Consider the following 19,382-nt stretch of genomic DNA (forward strand, 5'->3'; position numbering starts at 1 on the left):
CCCTTCAACTCGTTTACCCCAAATTCCCAAAGTAGACTTATTCTATCCCTCGATATGCTAATTTGCTTTACTGCTTTTGAATATGCTGATTTTGTTTATTTAAACGACTCGGGAGGCATGTTATTCCTCGAGCTGCAGCCTGACTCGAGAAATGGAGCTTGTTTGTCAATGAAGACGAAAAATATCACGCACCCGTTTTTCTGCCCGATAAGTTACAAAAGCTTAAAATTGTCATTAGAGGGCGACTCAATGTCTAGAACTGAAGACTTTTTAACCTAGCCGTCAACTTCTCAGCAATTTCATCGTATTTTTTAAAGGACATATAATATGGTGAACGTAAAGGTTATGCAAATTCATAATTTCATGGGTACCAAAAAGAGGTTTAATATGCTTTTCCCCTCGAACTTAGGGCCAGGTTTTCCCTCCCATAGGGTTTACTAGTTTTAAATTTGGCTTGCCCTTAGTATGCTTCTTTATTACTAAACATAGTGCGACACACATTTTTATACTCTGAACACAATTGTTTAATAAAATGCTCCGGTTAATTCTTCCAAGACAATTCCGTAAAAAAGATGACCTCCAAATTGGGTATGATATTGAAATATTTTTTGTAAAGAGATATGGAAGTGCATTTTTTGATACTATTTGATAGCTCGAGCAGGCAGCCAAGTTGTTAATTTTAGTACTTTTAGCCCGATGAAAATTCCGTTAGCGGTTCGTGTCAATGGTTACTCCAAAGAATCGAGTTTGTCGTTTAACTTTAAGGCATAATTACTGAGAATATGCCATTGAAAGTGATATTCACTACAAAGTATGATTTCTTGTTTGCTAGAATTTGGTTTCATGGACTTAAATGCAACAGCTTATTAACGGAAAGCACGTAGAATTCGTACAAATTCAAGCATTGTCCAAATAAAAAGCGTAGAATAGAGTCAAAGAACATTTATTTCAGCAAAAATGTACCTTTCGTAGAAAATTACGTTGATATCTCTAAGTTAGCTATCCACCTTTCCGTTTGTGCAGATAAAAGCATGTAATTCTAATGGATTTTCCAAAGGTTATTGTTGAATCAAAATACTAAAATACTATTATACCAGATCATTACTCCCCATCAATAAACCAATTTATTCATTTAATCGGGAGTAAGATTCAATTGAAAAATGAAAATCTGTATGTTTTCTTTTGTGCGACCCATGCATCGCATCACATGTGCGTCTGCATACGATAAGAATTAATTTTTATTAGCGATCATGCATAGAATTTGAAGTGCCAAAACTAGAGCCTTGATCAGGGACTCCAGACTGTTAAGGCCTGATATTATGAGAGTCCATTCCAATTTCCATTGATATTCGTATCGTCCAAATATAACGCAAACCAGGATAGAATACCCCGAAATGTTGAACGCCTGCTAGTAATCCTTCCTTACTATTTATAATATGCGGCTGAGATACTAGGTGTTTACGGATGTGTTACTATGAGTGTCCACGATAGTAAGGCTTTCTTAGGCTCTTGTCGCCACTTTAAGCTTCGCTAACCCCTTCCGGAATCCGGGTAGCTTTAGCTTGGAGTAAAAGTTTGAATTAGATTACGATAAAAAACATCGAAAATACGTAAGTGTGAAAGTTGGAATTCGTGAAGAAGGTATTTAAAGTAAGAAACTTGGAATTTGACGGTAAAGACATAAAAATTAAGTACAATTATTCAACTGTATAGGCAAGATTGAGCTTCATATTTTTCTGTTCCCTGCAACTGTTACACCAGAAAATTTTCTTTATAAATATGAATTGTCCAATGTCCATGGTATGTACTCCAGACTAACATATTTGCTTGATATACATAAGTCATCATGACTAGCGTATTGGTCACTAAAATAGTGCTTTCTCTAGCAATTTAGAATTAGAGTTTTTAATTTCAATCGGATTACTTTCAAATTAAGGTCGGGGAGTGAGACAAAGAAGTAACGGAAACCATTTCAGCTTTGAAAGGGTAGTCGATGTAACTACGTAATAACATAATAATACAAGACCGAATGCGTCTACAAATCGGGGATTATATTAATACGCCGTTCTGTCAATTCAAGCGCTGGTGTTGTAGTTTAATTTATGCACTGCGTAGTTCGTTTGAATTTTCGTACAATTGGGTTAAATTTGATCAAGATACATTTAAATACAGTGGCTCATGATCGTCTTTCTAATTCTATTAAAGACTTTTAAGAAGCAATTTGTCCTTTATTATGTTCATAATTTATTAATAATTAGGACTGCACATGATTTTGACCACTCAAAGATTAATCCGTTCAAAAATCCACCATAAGATATCATTTACATATTCTGCTGAGGCCTGCAACTTTAAATCAAAATACCTACTGATTTTTCGTGTTGCTAGGACAAAATCACGTTATTTTATTTGAAAACGCAAAATGTTTTCTGCTAAATCACAGAAAATGAATCGTTAAGATTTCTGAACGCATCATTAATCCTATATGGGCGTGGCTGCCCCGCGGGCACCGTTTGGCGGTTGGGGTCCGGGACCCCCTCAAAAGTTCGGTAACTGGTGGATTGTACTGAAGTACAATCCACTTCACTACTTTACTACACTACAAAATGCATACGACTGTATTCGTTTATAAAACTGAACAATCGGTTCCCAAATTAGAATTCTGATTTCATCATTTCATGGTTCGGAGAATAATTATGCCATGATATAATATGATCAACAAAGCAGATTATTATTAGAAATAAGAATAGCTTCAATCTTAGACCTTTGTTCATGTTCACTATGTGCTGAAATTACGAGTTTCTTCTGCAGAGAGTGATGAAAGTCCTGATTTCCAGCGGCTAAATCTACCAATCGAAATATAAATACACTGTTGATCTGGTAAAAATGCAGTGTCTCACAAATTATCCTCTTGTGTTGTTGAAACAGTAAAAACGTAGAGCTTTTCACGTTAGATTATTTGTAATGAACTGCATAATTGCTCCAGTAATGTGTCATGAACTCTCTTTCTCCGAGTTAAAGCTAAATTGGTTCGGTTCATTTCAACTGTGTGTCCAACAATTCACACTTCTATAAGACCTGAGGCACTGGAATTTCTCTATAATAGGAATGCAGCAACTAGTACCGTGAACACTGAACACCTACTACTTTTTACATGTACATATAATACAGCCTTTATATATAACCTGGCAGTTATACTCTCCAACCTCGAGATAGCTAACGTTTAATAATAATATTACTAACATATGATCGGTAAACCTCTGCAAATTGTACAAGTTAATAAGTAAATAATAACTTAATAAGCCCATTCCCGTGTATTAGTTTAATTAAGCCTCTAACAGCCTCTAAGTGCTTCTTGATATCTACCTAAGTGCCTCTAGGTCACACTTTGTTTTGCAATATATTGAGGCTTCACTAAGCCAGCACTTTTCTTCTTCTCTTCAGTTCGTTCCTCAGAAAATTCACAACCTTAGTTGATGAATTCATGTGTAGCTGTAATACTGATCAGATACTTTGCTTATTATAGTAAGAGGAATATCTATTATCAAATCAGACTATGATCATGATCATAATATGGCCAAAAAATGGCTACCAGATTTAATATTAATATGCCCTTATACCAAAGTACTAGTAGGTTGTTAACTACATTGTTTCAACTTGTCTGGCCAAAAAGACTGATATTGACTATATAATACATTTTATTTTTGTGTCCGGTAGGGCTGCTCATGCAGCTCGTGAGCAGATGACATGATACTTTGATTTATATCAAAGTTATTATAACACACTACATAATACACATCAGCACTATAATCCCCCTATATTATTGATATTCATCGTCACTGACATTACATTCATTATTGATATTCCCACGGCCCAGGAATGCAGTGCATCTCCAGCCCCTATATACGACACAGCCCTTTATGATTGGCTTACATTGAACACGTGACGTGTTACCATGGTTACAACAATTAGTGGCGACCTTTTCTAGAGTTAACTTTTAACAAGCTCCATTGTTTATTTATAAAATTATATATTAACTGTAATACGCCCGCTGGTGGATATAATCCACATCACCTCGACCCGCGGGCGTAAAAATCGTATAGCACTCGGGCCCGATGGGCCCTCCGTGCTATACGAAAATATGTCCTCCTCGGGCTAGCGCCCTCGGGGACATATGAAATATTGCACGCGCGTGCGCATACACACCTATATAATTCCTGGCTGCCCACTACGCCATCTTTCTCTCCCCCGCTCCCCCTCTCTCTCTCTCTCTACCTGATCTCTCCCCCTTTCTCTCTCTCTCTATCTCTCTCTCTTTATCTCTCCCCCTCACTCCCTTTCTTTCCCTCTCACTTATTATTACTTCCAGATTATAGTAAGATTCTCATTACCCACACATACATATTGATATACTTATACAGGGTCTGGTAATTACAAAAAACCATTGTGCCAGAGAGGGTTGTTGCAAATCTTCTCTACGAGGGTGGGTGGGTGGTGACTGTACAATGTACAATGTGAGGGGGTAAGAGTATTGTTCTTTACACCGCTCTCTCTCTTTCATCCCCCCCCCACCCTCGTATTGTACACACCAGCCTGCTGCACGCTCCAAACATGCACCACGACCTTATAAGGTTATGTTACCACGGTAACCACTGCCATATAAGGTAATTTTGGGTCTTGTTAGCTCTGCTCTCTCCCACCTTCTCACCCTAGTTTTGTACACTATAGTCTACTGGCACTGCACGCCCAAAACACACTGCTTAATTCTTTAATTTTCCCAGATTTGTGGCTTAATAATGGCTTAACGGTAGGGGACATTACCTCCCCTCTCCACGCTCTATATCCTATTAGAGCCAGTACTCGAACTTGTAGCCTGGACTAGCAGCTAAATATAATTCTAAATTCTAAATTTTAAGTAAGACTCTAGTCAGTAGTCAATTAGATTTAGAGCACTAGTTAGGGAATGACAGGAGATCTGCCATTTCCGGGAGAATGAACTGTAGAGAAGCTAAATATAGTTTGGGTATAGAACAAACTAATATTTTAATAAACATGAACCAACAAATCTCATTCGCCACTCACCAGGCAGAATGTAATGGACAGTAATGGGTTTCAGCTTATTTCAATCTTTATATCATCTTGCATAATCACCCACATGGACTATGGACTTATGGAGTGCTCAGGATAAGAATCACGTTTGTCTGCTTCCAAAGATTTGAATGAAGAAATCAAACTCTTAACCGAGAGTTTGAAAATTTTAAATAATACCATTATTTTAAAAACGGTTCATTATTTTGCTTCTCTTTGGTTCAATAGCATTTATAAGCTAACCTTGTGATCTCTCGATCCCCTCTTGTGTTGCAAATCCTGACAATAAACGCTTGTAGATGTAAAAGTGACTGATGACGAACTGCCCTGGCTTGTGAAACCGCCTTCACACTGCCCGCTTATTGGTCAGGTTAGCCCACGTGTGTGGAATACTGCAAGCTGATTGGTCAGGCGAGTATGCACGTTTCTCGGTCACCTTGTCTCTCACGAGCTCGGTATGTGGCGGAGTGTGTCAGTGCTGACATGGAGCTGGAGCAGCGAAAATCTCTCGTTACTCCTAAACACGGCTTCCTCCCCATACCTAACGCTAACAGGACAGACAGGTTGGTTTCTTGTAGGTCCCTTTACCATTAAGCCATTAAACTTTCCAGTGTAACCGGGAGATTTCTTATCTACTTACCTGTTATCGGCTGTTTCCGGTCGAATTTTATTTCTCACTCCCCATTGTCTTGAGTGAACATCAGTTTGGGATAATGATATACTAGTAGTGCAGTATGTTGGTGGTAAGTGGTAATGAAGAAGTGAAGTGCAGTAGCCAGTAGTGGACTATTGTGCCTAAGATGTTAAGCAGCGTGCTCCAGATTGTTCACTTCAAATACGTCGCGCCCAGAGCATTGTGGCCAAAAACTTTGTGCACTATCTAGTGCCTGTGAACCTCAAACTTAATTATTTCGGGACAAAAATTGTGACCCCCAGTGATGTCAGTCCCCAGGACCTCAGTCCCCAGGACCTCAGTCCCCAGGACCTCAGTCCCCAGGACCTCAGACCTCAGACCCTGACCCTGACCCTGACCCTGACCCTGACCCTGACCCTGACCCTGACCCTGACCCTGACCCTGACCCTGACCCTGACCCTGACCCTGACCCTGACCCTGACCCTGACCCTGACCCTGACCCTGACCCTGACCCTGACCCTGACCCTGACCCTGACCCTGACCCTGACCCTGACCCTGACCCTGACCCTGACCCTGACCCTGACCCTGACCCTGACCCTGACCCTGACCCTGACCCTGACCCTGACCCTGACCCTGACCCTGACCCTGACCCTGACCCTGACCCTGACCCTGACCCTGACCCTGACACAAGGTTTGTGAATTGTGCTGATATAAACACTTATATGATATCCAAATGTTACAGACTAAGTAATGATTATTGTGAGGAGTCTGATATTACAGACTAAGTAATGATTATTGTTAGGAGTCGTTACTAAACAACTTATAATGAGTTCTTATAGAGGAATATCGTTTACATAAAGACGGCGATGTTTGATATCAAAGTGTTATTATCCATTTGTATTTTTCGTCGTGATCACAATAATTTTATTTTTTACTCTACCATATAAATTATAAGGTCGTGTTAATTGTTAACATGTTGCAAGACCTTAAAATAAGATCATGTTAATATGTTACACTACCTTATGAGGTGTTATGTTTCACTTAAAACCGTTTAAAACCGTAACAAAGAAAGTTCACTGTACTGGCGTTTCCAAAGCCGGCGTAATTACCTGTAGGAAAATGCAAATCTGGCGGATAAAAAGGAAACTTGACTATATACGCTTTCATTTGACATTGTGTATTATTCGTATTGTACACTTCAAATAATTGTCCTGTCGTTTTGTTGAGCTTTGTTGCTACAAATGCTAATAACAGACGTGTGACTTTTCAACTTTTCAAGCAACGATAATTTATTTAATGTCGTTAAACCCGTAACTATATAGCAACACTGCAGCGCCTATTTATTAAGTTGTTAATCCGAACCCTAATCCAAGCCCCAAAAGATAATTAAAAGCAACAAGGGGTAAGATGTCGGAGGATGAAAAGACTGTTCCAGCAACTGGAATGCATACAGCAAACGAGATGCGCTTCATGTTAGCCCGACACATCAATAATACTCAGACGGGAGGAGTTAGAGAAAAGCTCCCGAAGTTCATTCTGGCGACTATGGCGATGTCGGGTGATGTGCTAGCTCAATCTAGACTGAGAGAAAACAATTCCAGACCACCTCAGCTCCTGTGAGTAATCTTATACTTCCAACTCTAAATGCGAAGTGCAAATTTCTCAAATTCAATTGGTCCTGCTTTGGTTTTTGTCCTTTGCAATGATCAATTCTGTCCATTTGCTCTTCTGTAGGGGTTTTGGTTCTCATGAAATTTTGTCATTGTAATAAAACAAATACGATGATTGCTTTACGGACAGGTCTTCCTCAAAATGAAGAAAACTTAATCAACACTTTTATAATATCATTAATATTGTCATGGTTTAAGATCTGTGTTTGGAGAAATAATCTATAAAAATTGCTTTTGTAAAAGTTTCAAATCAACATATCCTTCAAACTTTCTCAGTTTGTTGCCCCTGATGAACGCTTCGACTGTTTTTCATCACTCCGTTACCAATACCATCCTAATCGATTTTGCTCCTTTCCTAATCAATCTATTTGAATATTTCACAAATCACATACACTAAAGATACAACTTTATGTTAACAAATCTATTGACTCAAAAATATACATTTAAGTTTACATTTCAATGGCAAAACAGACGTCTGAATAGTTTTATCTTGAAGCAGGTGTCATCAACCGCTAAGTATTAATGCTAACAACATAATCATATTCTTTATATCTCATAATCCTCCTAATCCTCTTCGCGTCCAAGAGTAGTATATGGATTTACTTGAAACACATTTACCTGTTCTTAATCATTCTAGTTATATGTTCCTCCATATTCTGTCTTATTTGGGATTCATGGTTTTGAGTAGACGTAGATAGAGGGATCATATCCATAACTTTCAATTGCATACTGATGCAGCAAGAACATGGTTTTGGAGTTCTGGCTGCATACAAGGATCGATATTCGATACCTATGATACATTAGAAATGGTCACGATAAGTTAAAAGCTAGAAAGTTTTTTAAAAGTTTGTTTTGAGACTTTCATATCTTGATCAAAATGTGGACATATGCCTGTGCTTAACAAATAATTAAATTAATCTAAATTAATAGAAAAACTACATCGCTAAACGAAACACTAATGAAGATGATTTGGCAATTGCCCGTTACAATAAGTGATAATGACTATGTAATGGAAATATAAGAGGAAGTTAAAAGGCACTCTTATTATTATAGTTGGCAGCACTAGCCAATCAACGCTCACCTCATCAGACATGACAAGCCATGGACTACCTTGAATCACTTACCATTTCTACGTGTTTTGTTGAATGTTGCACTAATAATTGAAGTTGCTTTATATTTATTAATTTAGTAAGATGCAGTTCTCAAGGACCTCTTTTAAAACATCTAAATCTTCTAAAAACTTTAAGTTGAATGATGTCGGCGAAAAACAGAAAACACGCTCCTTCTCCCTTAGGTTCGTTATATTTTAAGTATACCTACCATACAGAAGTCGGGATGGTTGAATAATTGAATATCATCCAAGGCATTATAAACCGGTTCCGTCAAAATGAAGTGTCGTCGAGCGAATAATACCAGGAAACTTTCCATCGTTAATTTTTCAAGCATCATTTCTGCGAATGAAAAAAAAACTAAGGCTATCATATTGTGTTATCAAACAAGATGACATTCCTGAGGTTGAGAAATAAAAACCATACTGATTTCCACGGACTTCCTTTTCAACAGGCCTTTGTTTTTCCTTGAGCAGAATGGGTCTTTGTGTTAGCCTGTCATGTGTGATAGCCTGTGTGAGTTGGTTTAAACATTCTTCTTGCTCGCAGTTATCTGAAAAATGTAAGTGTTTACTAACTTCTGAGAACTATACAATACATTAGACGCCAGGAAGACTACGGTAAGAAGAGTCGCTAACATTCATTGTCATCTAATCATTCTATCGCAGTGATTCGATTAATCGTAAATTTCGACTCAAAGGTTTTGGGATGGCATTGTCTAATCAATACGGTAAAATGTTATGCAGCTCCCAAGAAAATATATAGAAGCTCCAACACCCACTTCCTACCAAGTTGTGATCCGATATGCGATTAAACTGCGCGACTGATGATGGCTTAATTGCGGAGTACAATAGATATACAATGAAATTCATTGTATATCTATTGAATATACAATGAATATCTCGCCACCACTCACATGAATATCTCTACAGCTCATCAGACTCGATGAATGTCTGTAGTCGTGGCATGACTGACTCGTTAGTCTTATACGTCTCAATTGTTTGATGTCTTTCGAACTCCTACCCGCCTATACCGGTCATCCCTTTCACATTCAATTTACTTTTACGTTCAGTTTTATTTTTGAAAACGAAATCCGTTTGATACATTTTTTTATTTTCCTGTGATAAAATGCAGATTGAAAAGAAAGTATGCGCGTGTCATGTGCATATTATACTCAATGTTTCATTGTGCTATCTATTGGCAGCTTAATCGGGCCACCAATTACTAAACTATGGGGAACCTTATATATTTCCGGCGTAAAACAGGTTGCAACTCAGAGTTTGATAAAGCTAAAGTATGTCATAATTCATGTCAGTGAGATAAAAGGAATATAGAAGATTCAGCCGTTTGACATCTCATTTATATATTATAAGAAGAAAACACCTGCCTACTGAAAACGATTGCATCGCATCAAGAAGCTATTCCATAAAAATACGATCGTGCATTGTCGAAAGACTTTTTTGGAATGTTCACAAATTCCGAGGCAAAAGTGTTGATCTCTTTTAACGTTGAATTGTATTCCTGGTCGAATAAGTTGCGTCTAAAAAACGAATGATTGTTACATGACTATGTTGCGACTATAATTTGAGATGGAAATAATTTATTCTACTTTCATTGTTCATCTTCAGCATTCATTTTCACTCACGTGTCAAGAAGTGGTTCTCTTTAATGATCGATCCTTGCTCAAGCCAGAAACCCAGCCTCTGTGCAATTACAATCGTGGGAATGGACGCTTTAATTCAATGGTCTATCATTATAAGTAAAGAATTTGACAAATTAGCATCGTGGATTGCAGTGCACAATAATAGACCTTTAGTAGAATGCATAGACATTAGACATTTAATAGTCCCGTGTTTGCCATTCGTCATTTATTTTTAAAATATTTGGTTTTTCGCGAAGATTGTTTAAAATTTTGATTTAAGAAAAAGACGAACAGGGGGCACAATATGTGTCGTCATTTTCTTCATTTATGGCAAGAATTCCAAAAAATCCTCATATTCCATTTCCATTTGTAAAAAATGCCCCAGCCATCACCTCATCATCAAACATAAACATAGAGTTGTTAAAAATCAAAAATGTAAATTGATACTTAAAAGAACTGAACAAACCTTATCCAGACCTTTTTTTAAAGGACTTTCACTCCTGCATGCTCAACCGCCTCAACTGTTATACCTGGCCCTCATATTTAAGTTATCTTAGCTATATATCTAAGCTTATATATCTAAGATAAGCGGCAGAGCCTTGTAAAAACTGAATAAAATATATCAGCGTCTTTCCATAAAGTTCCTATCAGTTCTAAAATCACACTATACATACCATTACACGTGCCGACAGTTTTTGGGATTCGTTCCTTGGCAACACATACTCCGTTAATTCTACTCAGCTATTTTTATGAGGTCTAACATTATTTTCTGTTTCATCTGGATATCTTGTTGACGGAATATTCTCCGCTCTTTTTCAGATTTATATAGTGTCAAGTAGTTACTGGTTATAATTTGAGTCTGTGATTTCGGATGTTCTCGGGCTTTTCGCGAAAGGTCGCAACGTGTGAACGTGACCTTGATTGCTGTCGTCAGCTACTCTCAGACTATTTGTCCCAGCTTGTCTGTATTTCTCATACCTGACATCTTCTTAAAAATTCTAAATTGTCATCAAATGGTGGTGGCATGAACGGTGACATATATTACTATGCGTGAACATATTGACAGTCGTGAGTCATTCAGCTAGATCGGCTAATCTCCGGAATTCTTGAATACTATATATTTATTATCCCATAGTGATCAATTTGAAAGTTGACCATTTTTGAGGCTAGCGAGACTGAACAAAGAACACATTGGCTATTCTGCAGAATAAACAATTTTTCCGTAGAATGATACGATGTTGAATAGGCTTACGAGCAGTGACTTCAATTTTTCTGAATTTTCAATTGTTATATTTTAATTAAAATCGGCTAATCATATTAGCCTTGTACTAAGCGAGAAAAAATAATGATCGTCCAGTTCAATTGCACCGATTGGGAGGAGAGCTGACCTATATAAACTGCGAAAAATGGTGCCGACTTATAATTACTCAATGAACCTGACAAAATGGCGGATTTAAGATCAAACAAACATTTATGATGACGAAACATTTTCTGTCCAAACAAGCAAAATTTTAGGTTTTGGAGTATAATATTTCCTGCCGAATATTTTGACAATTTTTCACTGATCAGAACTGAGTCTATATGAAAGAAAATGCCCAGGAGGGCATTTCAAATCATTTACGATTAAATCCATTTGCATTTCAAAACCAAATAAATACATGTTCCAACTTCCAGCTGCACGTTTTGATTTCGAAAATATTGGAAAAGAGGCACTCTTCTATAATAACTTCATTTGGCAAATGGAAACTGAGAATTAGTGAACAATATCTTATATTAGCACGGTTCCCTTTCATCAAGTCAAGAATTAATGAAAAAGCAGCAGGTCAGATCACGAAATGATTAACATACTACAAAAGTACAAAAGCTTTTTAGCAGGTCGGATCACGTATAATTGATTAAACAACCTTAAAAGCTTATAAAGCAGATCAGTTCACGTATTAATTAAATACAGAACAATTGCCTATAAGAAATATAAGTTTGCATGTGTTTTGGTACGGTACGGCCTCGTCATTGTCACTTATCCGCTAGTTTCTTACTTACCTGTTCGTTTCTTACAATTTCTAAAAACTAGAATTGTTAAGTCGCACATTCTTCCGCAAGCCGGTCAGTAGAAAAGTATTTTCTTTGAATTAGCAACATTTTGACTGTCCCTATACTTTTAGTTTTATTGCATAGTTAGTAACGCACTGCAAAGAGCATTTTTTGCTCATGATGACCGCCAATTAGTAGCCAAGCATTATTGTTCAGAGTCAGAATTCAACGTTATTAGAACTTTGTCTGCTACAATGTATTTCCATCCTAAACACCCGGCCTCAATTGTATTTTTAATTGTTTGACGACTTCTTGCAAAGTATGGATGCGCTCCAGATTTCATTAGACTGCTGAAATGGATTACTTATCCAACTATCTTAACACTGAGTATATTGCTTAACGTGTCTGTTGATTTTATGTTTTTTGTGTATTCCTTATGTAAAACCGTGAGATAACCTTCATTTAGAGAACGTTATAGACCGTCTTGATGCTTTTTAAATCAATACCCGTGATTTATGACTGTAATGTGCCGTCTACATGAAAGCGAATAAGTTCAATTATAGATAACTACCCAACCAAGAGTTGTTCTATTTATAATTATCAGTACCCAACCACCATCCACCAAATTAATTCGTGTCAGCAAGTGCAATTAATCTAACTACCTCGATTTCCCGTAACTACTCGTGGATAATGAGTCCAATTATTTGATCTTGCAATCTCAACATTTCACATGGATTTCATCTTTTCTTCGATGAAACTGATTTTTGGTCATGTCACGTTTACCGGCCTCCACACTCCGGCGTACTCAGTCAAACTTTGTTTTTTCTCCAAAATCTGCAGGTAGCCACTACAACTCCTCCACAAAGAATGGACATCTTGTTGACAGGGGGTAATGTCCTTTGTTAATTATTTGTTAGTGCAAAACGTCGGATATGCTTTAAAATCCTTCGCTATAATTCAATGGCATAATTTTGGTGAATGTATTCGAATCCCCAAATCAGTGTTGAGTTAACACTCAAACTCTAAATACAAAGTATAAGGCACAGATATTAACAATTAAGTTTTTACGAATCACTGATATACGGACAAAGTCGAAATACTATACAACTGTTTCCGCCTAATTCAAAATTGTCTTGGAACTCTTACAGTTGCACATTCTTTAATAGTTCAAGCAGTTTTCTTTGAATAGTATTCGTTAATACGTAATATTTAAAACTGGCTTTCAATTTAGTCTTAGCTTAAAACTTTACTCGGACTCCACTTTATCTTTTTCCGACAAATTCCTTGGTGGATCACGAGATTAAAAGAGACAAAAATAATCGCATATCCATACATCCATATTCCATAGATTCCGTACATTATACGTAAATCAACCTGACCACAATGGATAAGATCAATACACAAATACTCACATAGTCTCGGACCGGAAAACCGGAAATAAATGGTAAATTTTCATACTTATTTGAAGCCGGACACTCACATAACTCTGTACTTAAGTTGACGATACTCAGAAAAACAATTTGGGTTTATCTACACTTGCAGGAGAGTGTACAGGGTCATTCCTACTTCATGAGTGTTCGTGATTAAGTTAATACAGTCACGTGAAGATTAACAATCTACGACTATGACAACACAATCTAATCTCACGTTAAATCAGAATAACAGCAGAACAGTAAGTTCCTGTTATAGTATTATCCAGTGATATCGTTAACACAAAACGCTTGACGTTTATGAGACACTAATTTAATAATCCTCTTAATTTGATGTTTACCCTGTAGAGCCTCACTTTGCCCGTATTTCATTGTCCCAGCTATTACACCAAGGTTACGTATAGAGGTTGTGATATGTTTGTTTTTACACTACGTTTTGCGGTATTTGTTGATATTTAAGCTTGCTTTACTAAGATTACATGCCTAATCCTAAAGGTCGAGTCAGGTAATTGAATTTGTATGATTACAAACACATTGGAATTCATATTCTTTTATTTTGTAAATATTTATTGATGAACATTTCTCCAGGTTATTATAGAACAATTATTGGTAAGTTTAAAATAGGTTTAAAAAGTTAACTCTATGAAGGTAACGTTTCTAAAAAGGTAACTCTATTAAGGCGAGCCCTGTGCCCTGGAAGAGCAACTTCATGTCATCTGGATTATTCAGCAGATTCCGCATTCACAATGACCTCATATTTTCCACCGCAATTTATTAAAAACATTTATTGATTCTGTTTTTGTGGCAACTTATTTTTTCAAAATAAAACTTTGCCCTGATAGTGATAACAGTTGTCTTTGCGGGCTAATCAAATAAAAGTTATAAACAAGTGATACCATATAAGTTAAACGTAACTTCAAAATATCACTGTAGTTGCTGCCAATATTTCGTGTATAATTTACAGAGATAATCCAGATCAATTATCCACACTATCTGCTTTTTACCTCCCTCCTTCCAGGCTAAGCTTAGTATATTATTGGTAAAACGAGGGCAGAAAACACCAGTCCTTAATAGGACCCCACAAAACATGTCCTAACATTCTACTTGGACTAGCACGAACTACGGTCCACTATTTCTGACAGCATAATTTTTTTAAAACGTTTTCATTTTAGACGACGTGTAGGTATTTAGTGTTGGCCTGCAAAGTTGTGTAGTGAAAACAGTAGTTTAATTAAGCATCTAGTTTAATACAGCATATTATCATAATGATCGCTCCAAAATTAATACCAATTAGCCTGTTACATCAGAAACGAGTATATATGTGAGTGCCGCTAACTTTAACTCACATCTGCATTTTATTCGCGGGACCACCATTTAGCAACAAATTTAGAAAATAGCAGCGAAGATTGTCTGCATTGCGTCGTTATTGAATCTCGTTTGGTATTACAAAGGCTTCCGCTTTACGCTCAATTGGTTTAGCTTGCAGTTAGGAGAGTTATTATATTCTCAGTATATGTTTCGGGCATTACTCGATATGTGACTGTCGGGTGTCTTTTTGACCGGCATTTTCAGTTTAACTTGCCGGAATATCATTGATCATAACCACGATGTGGTTTTTCCAAGGCAATCATTAGGAGTTTCCTTGTAGCACTAAATTGGATAATCAAATCATATTACCTTCTTTATTGGCATTGGGAATAAACCATCCTGCTTGTCAATATTCCTCTCTCAATTCTCATTTTCTCTCCCGATTTGTCGTTCCTCGCAACTGCAGCTATTTTCATTTATTTTGGTATTTTTGTCGTGACTTTTCCAACTTTAGACAGTTAATGCGGGGTATTCGAGCGATAAAGGGGGTGCTGCTATCGAGGAAAAGTGCACTTATGCAAGATGAAGGCAGTAACAAACAGGAAATTAAACACCGCCCTCAACAACCACATCGTCACCACGTAATTTCTTTAAAAGCGGAGCTCTTTTTGGCATGTTTTAGTCTTATATAGCAGTTAAGTACAGTGCCTTCCTATTCTCATGGGATTCTCTTGATCAATCACTCTACGCTCCTGTACCAAATAAACTATCTATGATATGTAGAAATGGCTCCTTTACCGTAAATCCTTACGTCAACCGAGATCCAAATTTATATAGGTAAACGTGATCAAAATCAAAGCAGGTTTTGTTCATAACTTTAAACTTAAAGGAAATCCTAACGGGTATTTTTTGGAGAACTTCGACGGTGGGGTGTAGAGTGATTAAGTTTTGAGTGATTTGATATTGAGAGATTCGACACGCTCACATTCTTTATATCTTACTTTCTTTGTAATATCTACTAGCTCAGGGATTAATATAAGATTAGCCACTATCCAAAAATAGTTTGGGTGGAATTCCACTCTTTTATGTCTGGAGAAATTCCGCTGTGGGCTGTGTTGGGCTACTTGGATAGTACCACAAATCACAGCTTTCTAAGGACAACCATCTGTAACATTTCTTCTTTCAGCATAAACCTTGTATTGTAATATTTAGCTGGTTCTATTATGATCTTTTGTTTGTCTTAAAAGCTGTGGTGATGTAACGTTTCGTCTCGGCAGATCATGGCATGAGAGCATGGTACTGCTACTTCCTTTCTGATTAGCTAGCAGCAAGGAAAGTACTGCACATTAAGATAATTAATCCACCATTTGGGATAAATCACATCTCTCAATCTCTAAGCATTTGTTCTGATCACCTTTAATGTAAAATGTTGGCAGGTTGGCTACGTAACTGATTTGTGCTTAACAACACAACATCAACTTCACTATTTCCAGATTCTTCTATGTCTTCAGACAAATCTTAATTTATGCTAAATTTTAAATTGTAATTCGCAAATTTTAATCTTAATCCGTATATCACAACCAGACCAATAATAGCATTATGGAATTTATTGCTGTCACGCATTTAAAAATTCATTCTTGGAGAATGGAAAGTGAAAACTAGTGGTGACCACTGACCAGTGGAAACTAATGAAAACTAGTGGTTACCAGTGGCGACCAGTGGTAACCAGTGGTAACCAGTGGTAACCAGTGATAACCAATGGTAACTCAATATTAATAGTATCTACTCTCGACACCCACACAGAATAGATCATTCTAGATCCAGGTAGAAGAAGCCCTAAGAGGGGAGTTGTTGAGCAGGGAGTTGCATACCGTTACCACTAGGCCGGCTTGTTGTACAGTGAAAGTGTGAGGCAGTTACTAGGCTCGTGCCTGTGTGTGCTACGCAGAGCTAGGAGGCATATCTCACTTTACAATGGTCTGAATAATCCATGTTCTGAGAGGGTGTGAGTATCTGAGGAGATTGTCAGTGTTCTTACTATATATTATACTAACACTATATTAATATATATTTGAATTGTATCCCCTGTTCGGGGGGCCGTACTAACGTTACATTTATAACGGTGTTAGTTTTTAACACAAAGTGTCACGTTAACCAAAGGCTGTCAGCGTGTCTCAGTTACACGGATCTGTTAATGACGAAATCTTGTCACTTTTTGACCGGCCCTCCAGTTGTACCTACAATCAACTTAGTTTCATACCGTTTTCCTGTTGTGACATTGTGTTTGTCGAGTTTTACAGATAAAGGAAATCATCATCGTACCTTCCGATTAAACATTGTCGCTCGGTTGGTGTTCATAGCTATAAGTTGAGTAATAACTAATGAGCTTGTCTACGAGGAGATGACGTGTTGTTGCCACGAAGGAGGATCGGATTCTTGCTTTTCCAAGTAATGATTGTGTTACCTTTGGTTGACTGTCCTTTTGTTTTGTAGTTCCACGACGTGTTCAGTTTCACAAAATATGCATAATCGTAGAGAGAAGTTTGTCAGGAACTCTTTCAACTTCAGAGTAGAGCTCTTTTCAAAATTATATTAGTCTACAATAAAACCAGTTTTTGTTGCAGTCTAGCATCTAAGTCAGTGCTGAAATGATGATATCTTCACAATGCCGTTGCAGTTCAGTTTATACATTCCGTGAACAAGACTGAACATGATGTTTCTTTTGTTTGGTTTTTATTAAGGCTTGATAACTCATCAGCACAGTGGTGATACATTTTCACAAAACAATCGTACCTTTATCAGACTCGTGACAATCGCAAATTGTCATTCAATATTTTTGAACCAAAATCCAAAATTGGGTAGAGTGGGCCGTCGCCAGTGTCTCCTCTTCCAAACAAAAGGAAATGATATTAATTTAAAATACTGTTACCGTACCCAAACACAGAATGATGCGGAGAATGAAATCGGTCGCTCACTTTTTCCTTTCATCGTTAGTACCAAGTATTACCTTATATCATCAATTGTGAATGAATGGGAAAAGTGAGCGGCTTATTTCATTCTCCGCATCGTTCTGTGTTTGGGTACGGTAACGGTGATTCTGTCATTATACATACGTCAGACAGTCAAACGTGAACAATTCATCTTCGCCAACGGAATGTAAAACTGCGCCTTTTTCTCTCTACAAATGCTTAAATACCTCAATTCTGGTCAATTCTTCCATGAAACCAATAGAAAACTGACTAGGTTACTGCTTTCTTCAATTTATGGACTGTCTTGATGATTGTTCAAGCATGAAATATGGTACTGAAAAGACCTTATGGGTCTTAGATTTTAATTCTTGTAGTCTCTTATTTTCTTAACTTAATTCCTAAAAAATAATCATGAATTACACATGTATTATTTCACTTTCTTTTATACTTTTATGATCCAGAGATTTTTGAAAAACATGGGTTCAATTCAGTCCAAACAGTATTTCAAGAAACAATTTTTGTCTCATGATGCATTAGCATGGTGGTATGGAATCTTTAATATTATATAACCAAAACAAACATCACTCAATTATTTAAATGCTTATTTCATTATTTCTTTTGATCGATTAATCGCCACACAAGGAAATAATAGTAAATTTTGTTGGTCCAACGGCAAATGAATTTTCAAACGTTAATATACCTCGCAATGTTTAAAAACGAATCTTGCTGGGATTAATTCTAATTCGATTTGTTGACCAAATAAAGGGCAAACATCGCGTTTCTTATTGGCACATTCATTACTAGAGTGGAGTTTGAGCTATTTCAGAAAGTTTTAAAACTGTTTATGGCTATAGTATAGAATCTATAAATTCTCTGTGATTGAATCGATAAAAAAGGAGAATTTAAACCGTGGATCTTAATAATTTCTTCGTATTGATCAACTAAACTTCGATTGTTTTTGCGATGCAAATTTATTCCCCGCATGTGTCATGCACGTCAGTTGAAACCACTGGTCGGAGTGTTTGTCCATATATTGATCCAAAGTGATGTCTGATTATAAATGAAAGGGGATTTTTGTATAGAAAACTCCGGATTCATTTGAATCACTAGTGGGCAAAACAAAACCGTGGAAAAAAGTTTGACGCTTAATTTGAGACCGAAATTTCGACCGGTGCATTTCGACCAATGTGCAGATTGTACACTTGTGCAAAAGTAATTAATTAGCATGACTAAAGCATACTTTAATAAGCAATAATACAGGTCTCTGTTATTTATATCATATATTAAAATTTGGTAAAGTCTGTCACTTTTTTACTGAACATTACTTACAATCCGTACAAGAAGCCTGCCAAAGGATTATTTAATTGAACAATAAATGACGAAGGTACAAACCGAACAAGGTCGAGAGAAGCAAAATTGACATTTTTGCCTACTATTAAAGTTGTACATTTTACCAATCATCCAGGTCATAAGATATCGATGCAAAAATTCTTGTGAGTGTAGA

The 19,382-nt window shown here is 36.9% G+C and overlaps 2 protein-coding genes across 6 annotated transcripts in view; both read left to right on the forward strand.

Moving 5' to 3' along the window:
• Positions 1 to 19,382, forward strand: part of LOC134819642 (potassium voltage-gated channel subfamily A member 2-like) — a 114,442-nt gene that overhangs the window by 79,817 nt on the left and 15,243 nt on the right. The window lies entirely within an intron of this gene.
• The window catches only part of LOC134819648 (potassium voltage-gated channel subfamily A member 6-like), a 38,348-nt gene that overhangs the window by 12,151 nt on the left and 6,815 nt on the right, over positions 1 to 19,382 (forward strand). The window contains exon 1 of one of the 4 annotated variants that reach the window (XM_063829703.1): positions 5,383 to 5,648. The exons of 1 other annotated variant lie outside the window; for it this stretch is intronic. In XM_063829703.1, coding sequence (XP_063685773.1) covers positions 5,503 to 5,648 — 146 coding nt within the window. In that variant the 5' untranslated portion in view covers positions 5,383 to 5,502. Of the gene's footprint in view, positions 1 to 5,382; positions 5,649 to 15,421; positions 15,551 to 17,204; positions 17,358 to 19,382 lie in introns of those variants that run through there. 2 more of the 4 variants (XM_063829704.1, XM_063829705.1) reach the window with 2 other exon arrangements.

The sequence above is a fragment of the Bolinopsis microptera genome, chromosome 8, assembly GCF_026151205.1.
Source record: "Bolinopsis microptera isolate Bmic1 chromosome 8, MBARI_Bmic_1.0, whole genome shotgun sequence".
Lineage (NCBI taxonomy): Eukaryota > Metazoa > Ctenophora > Tentaculata > Lobata > Bolinopsidae > Bolinopsis > Bolinopsis microptera.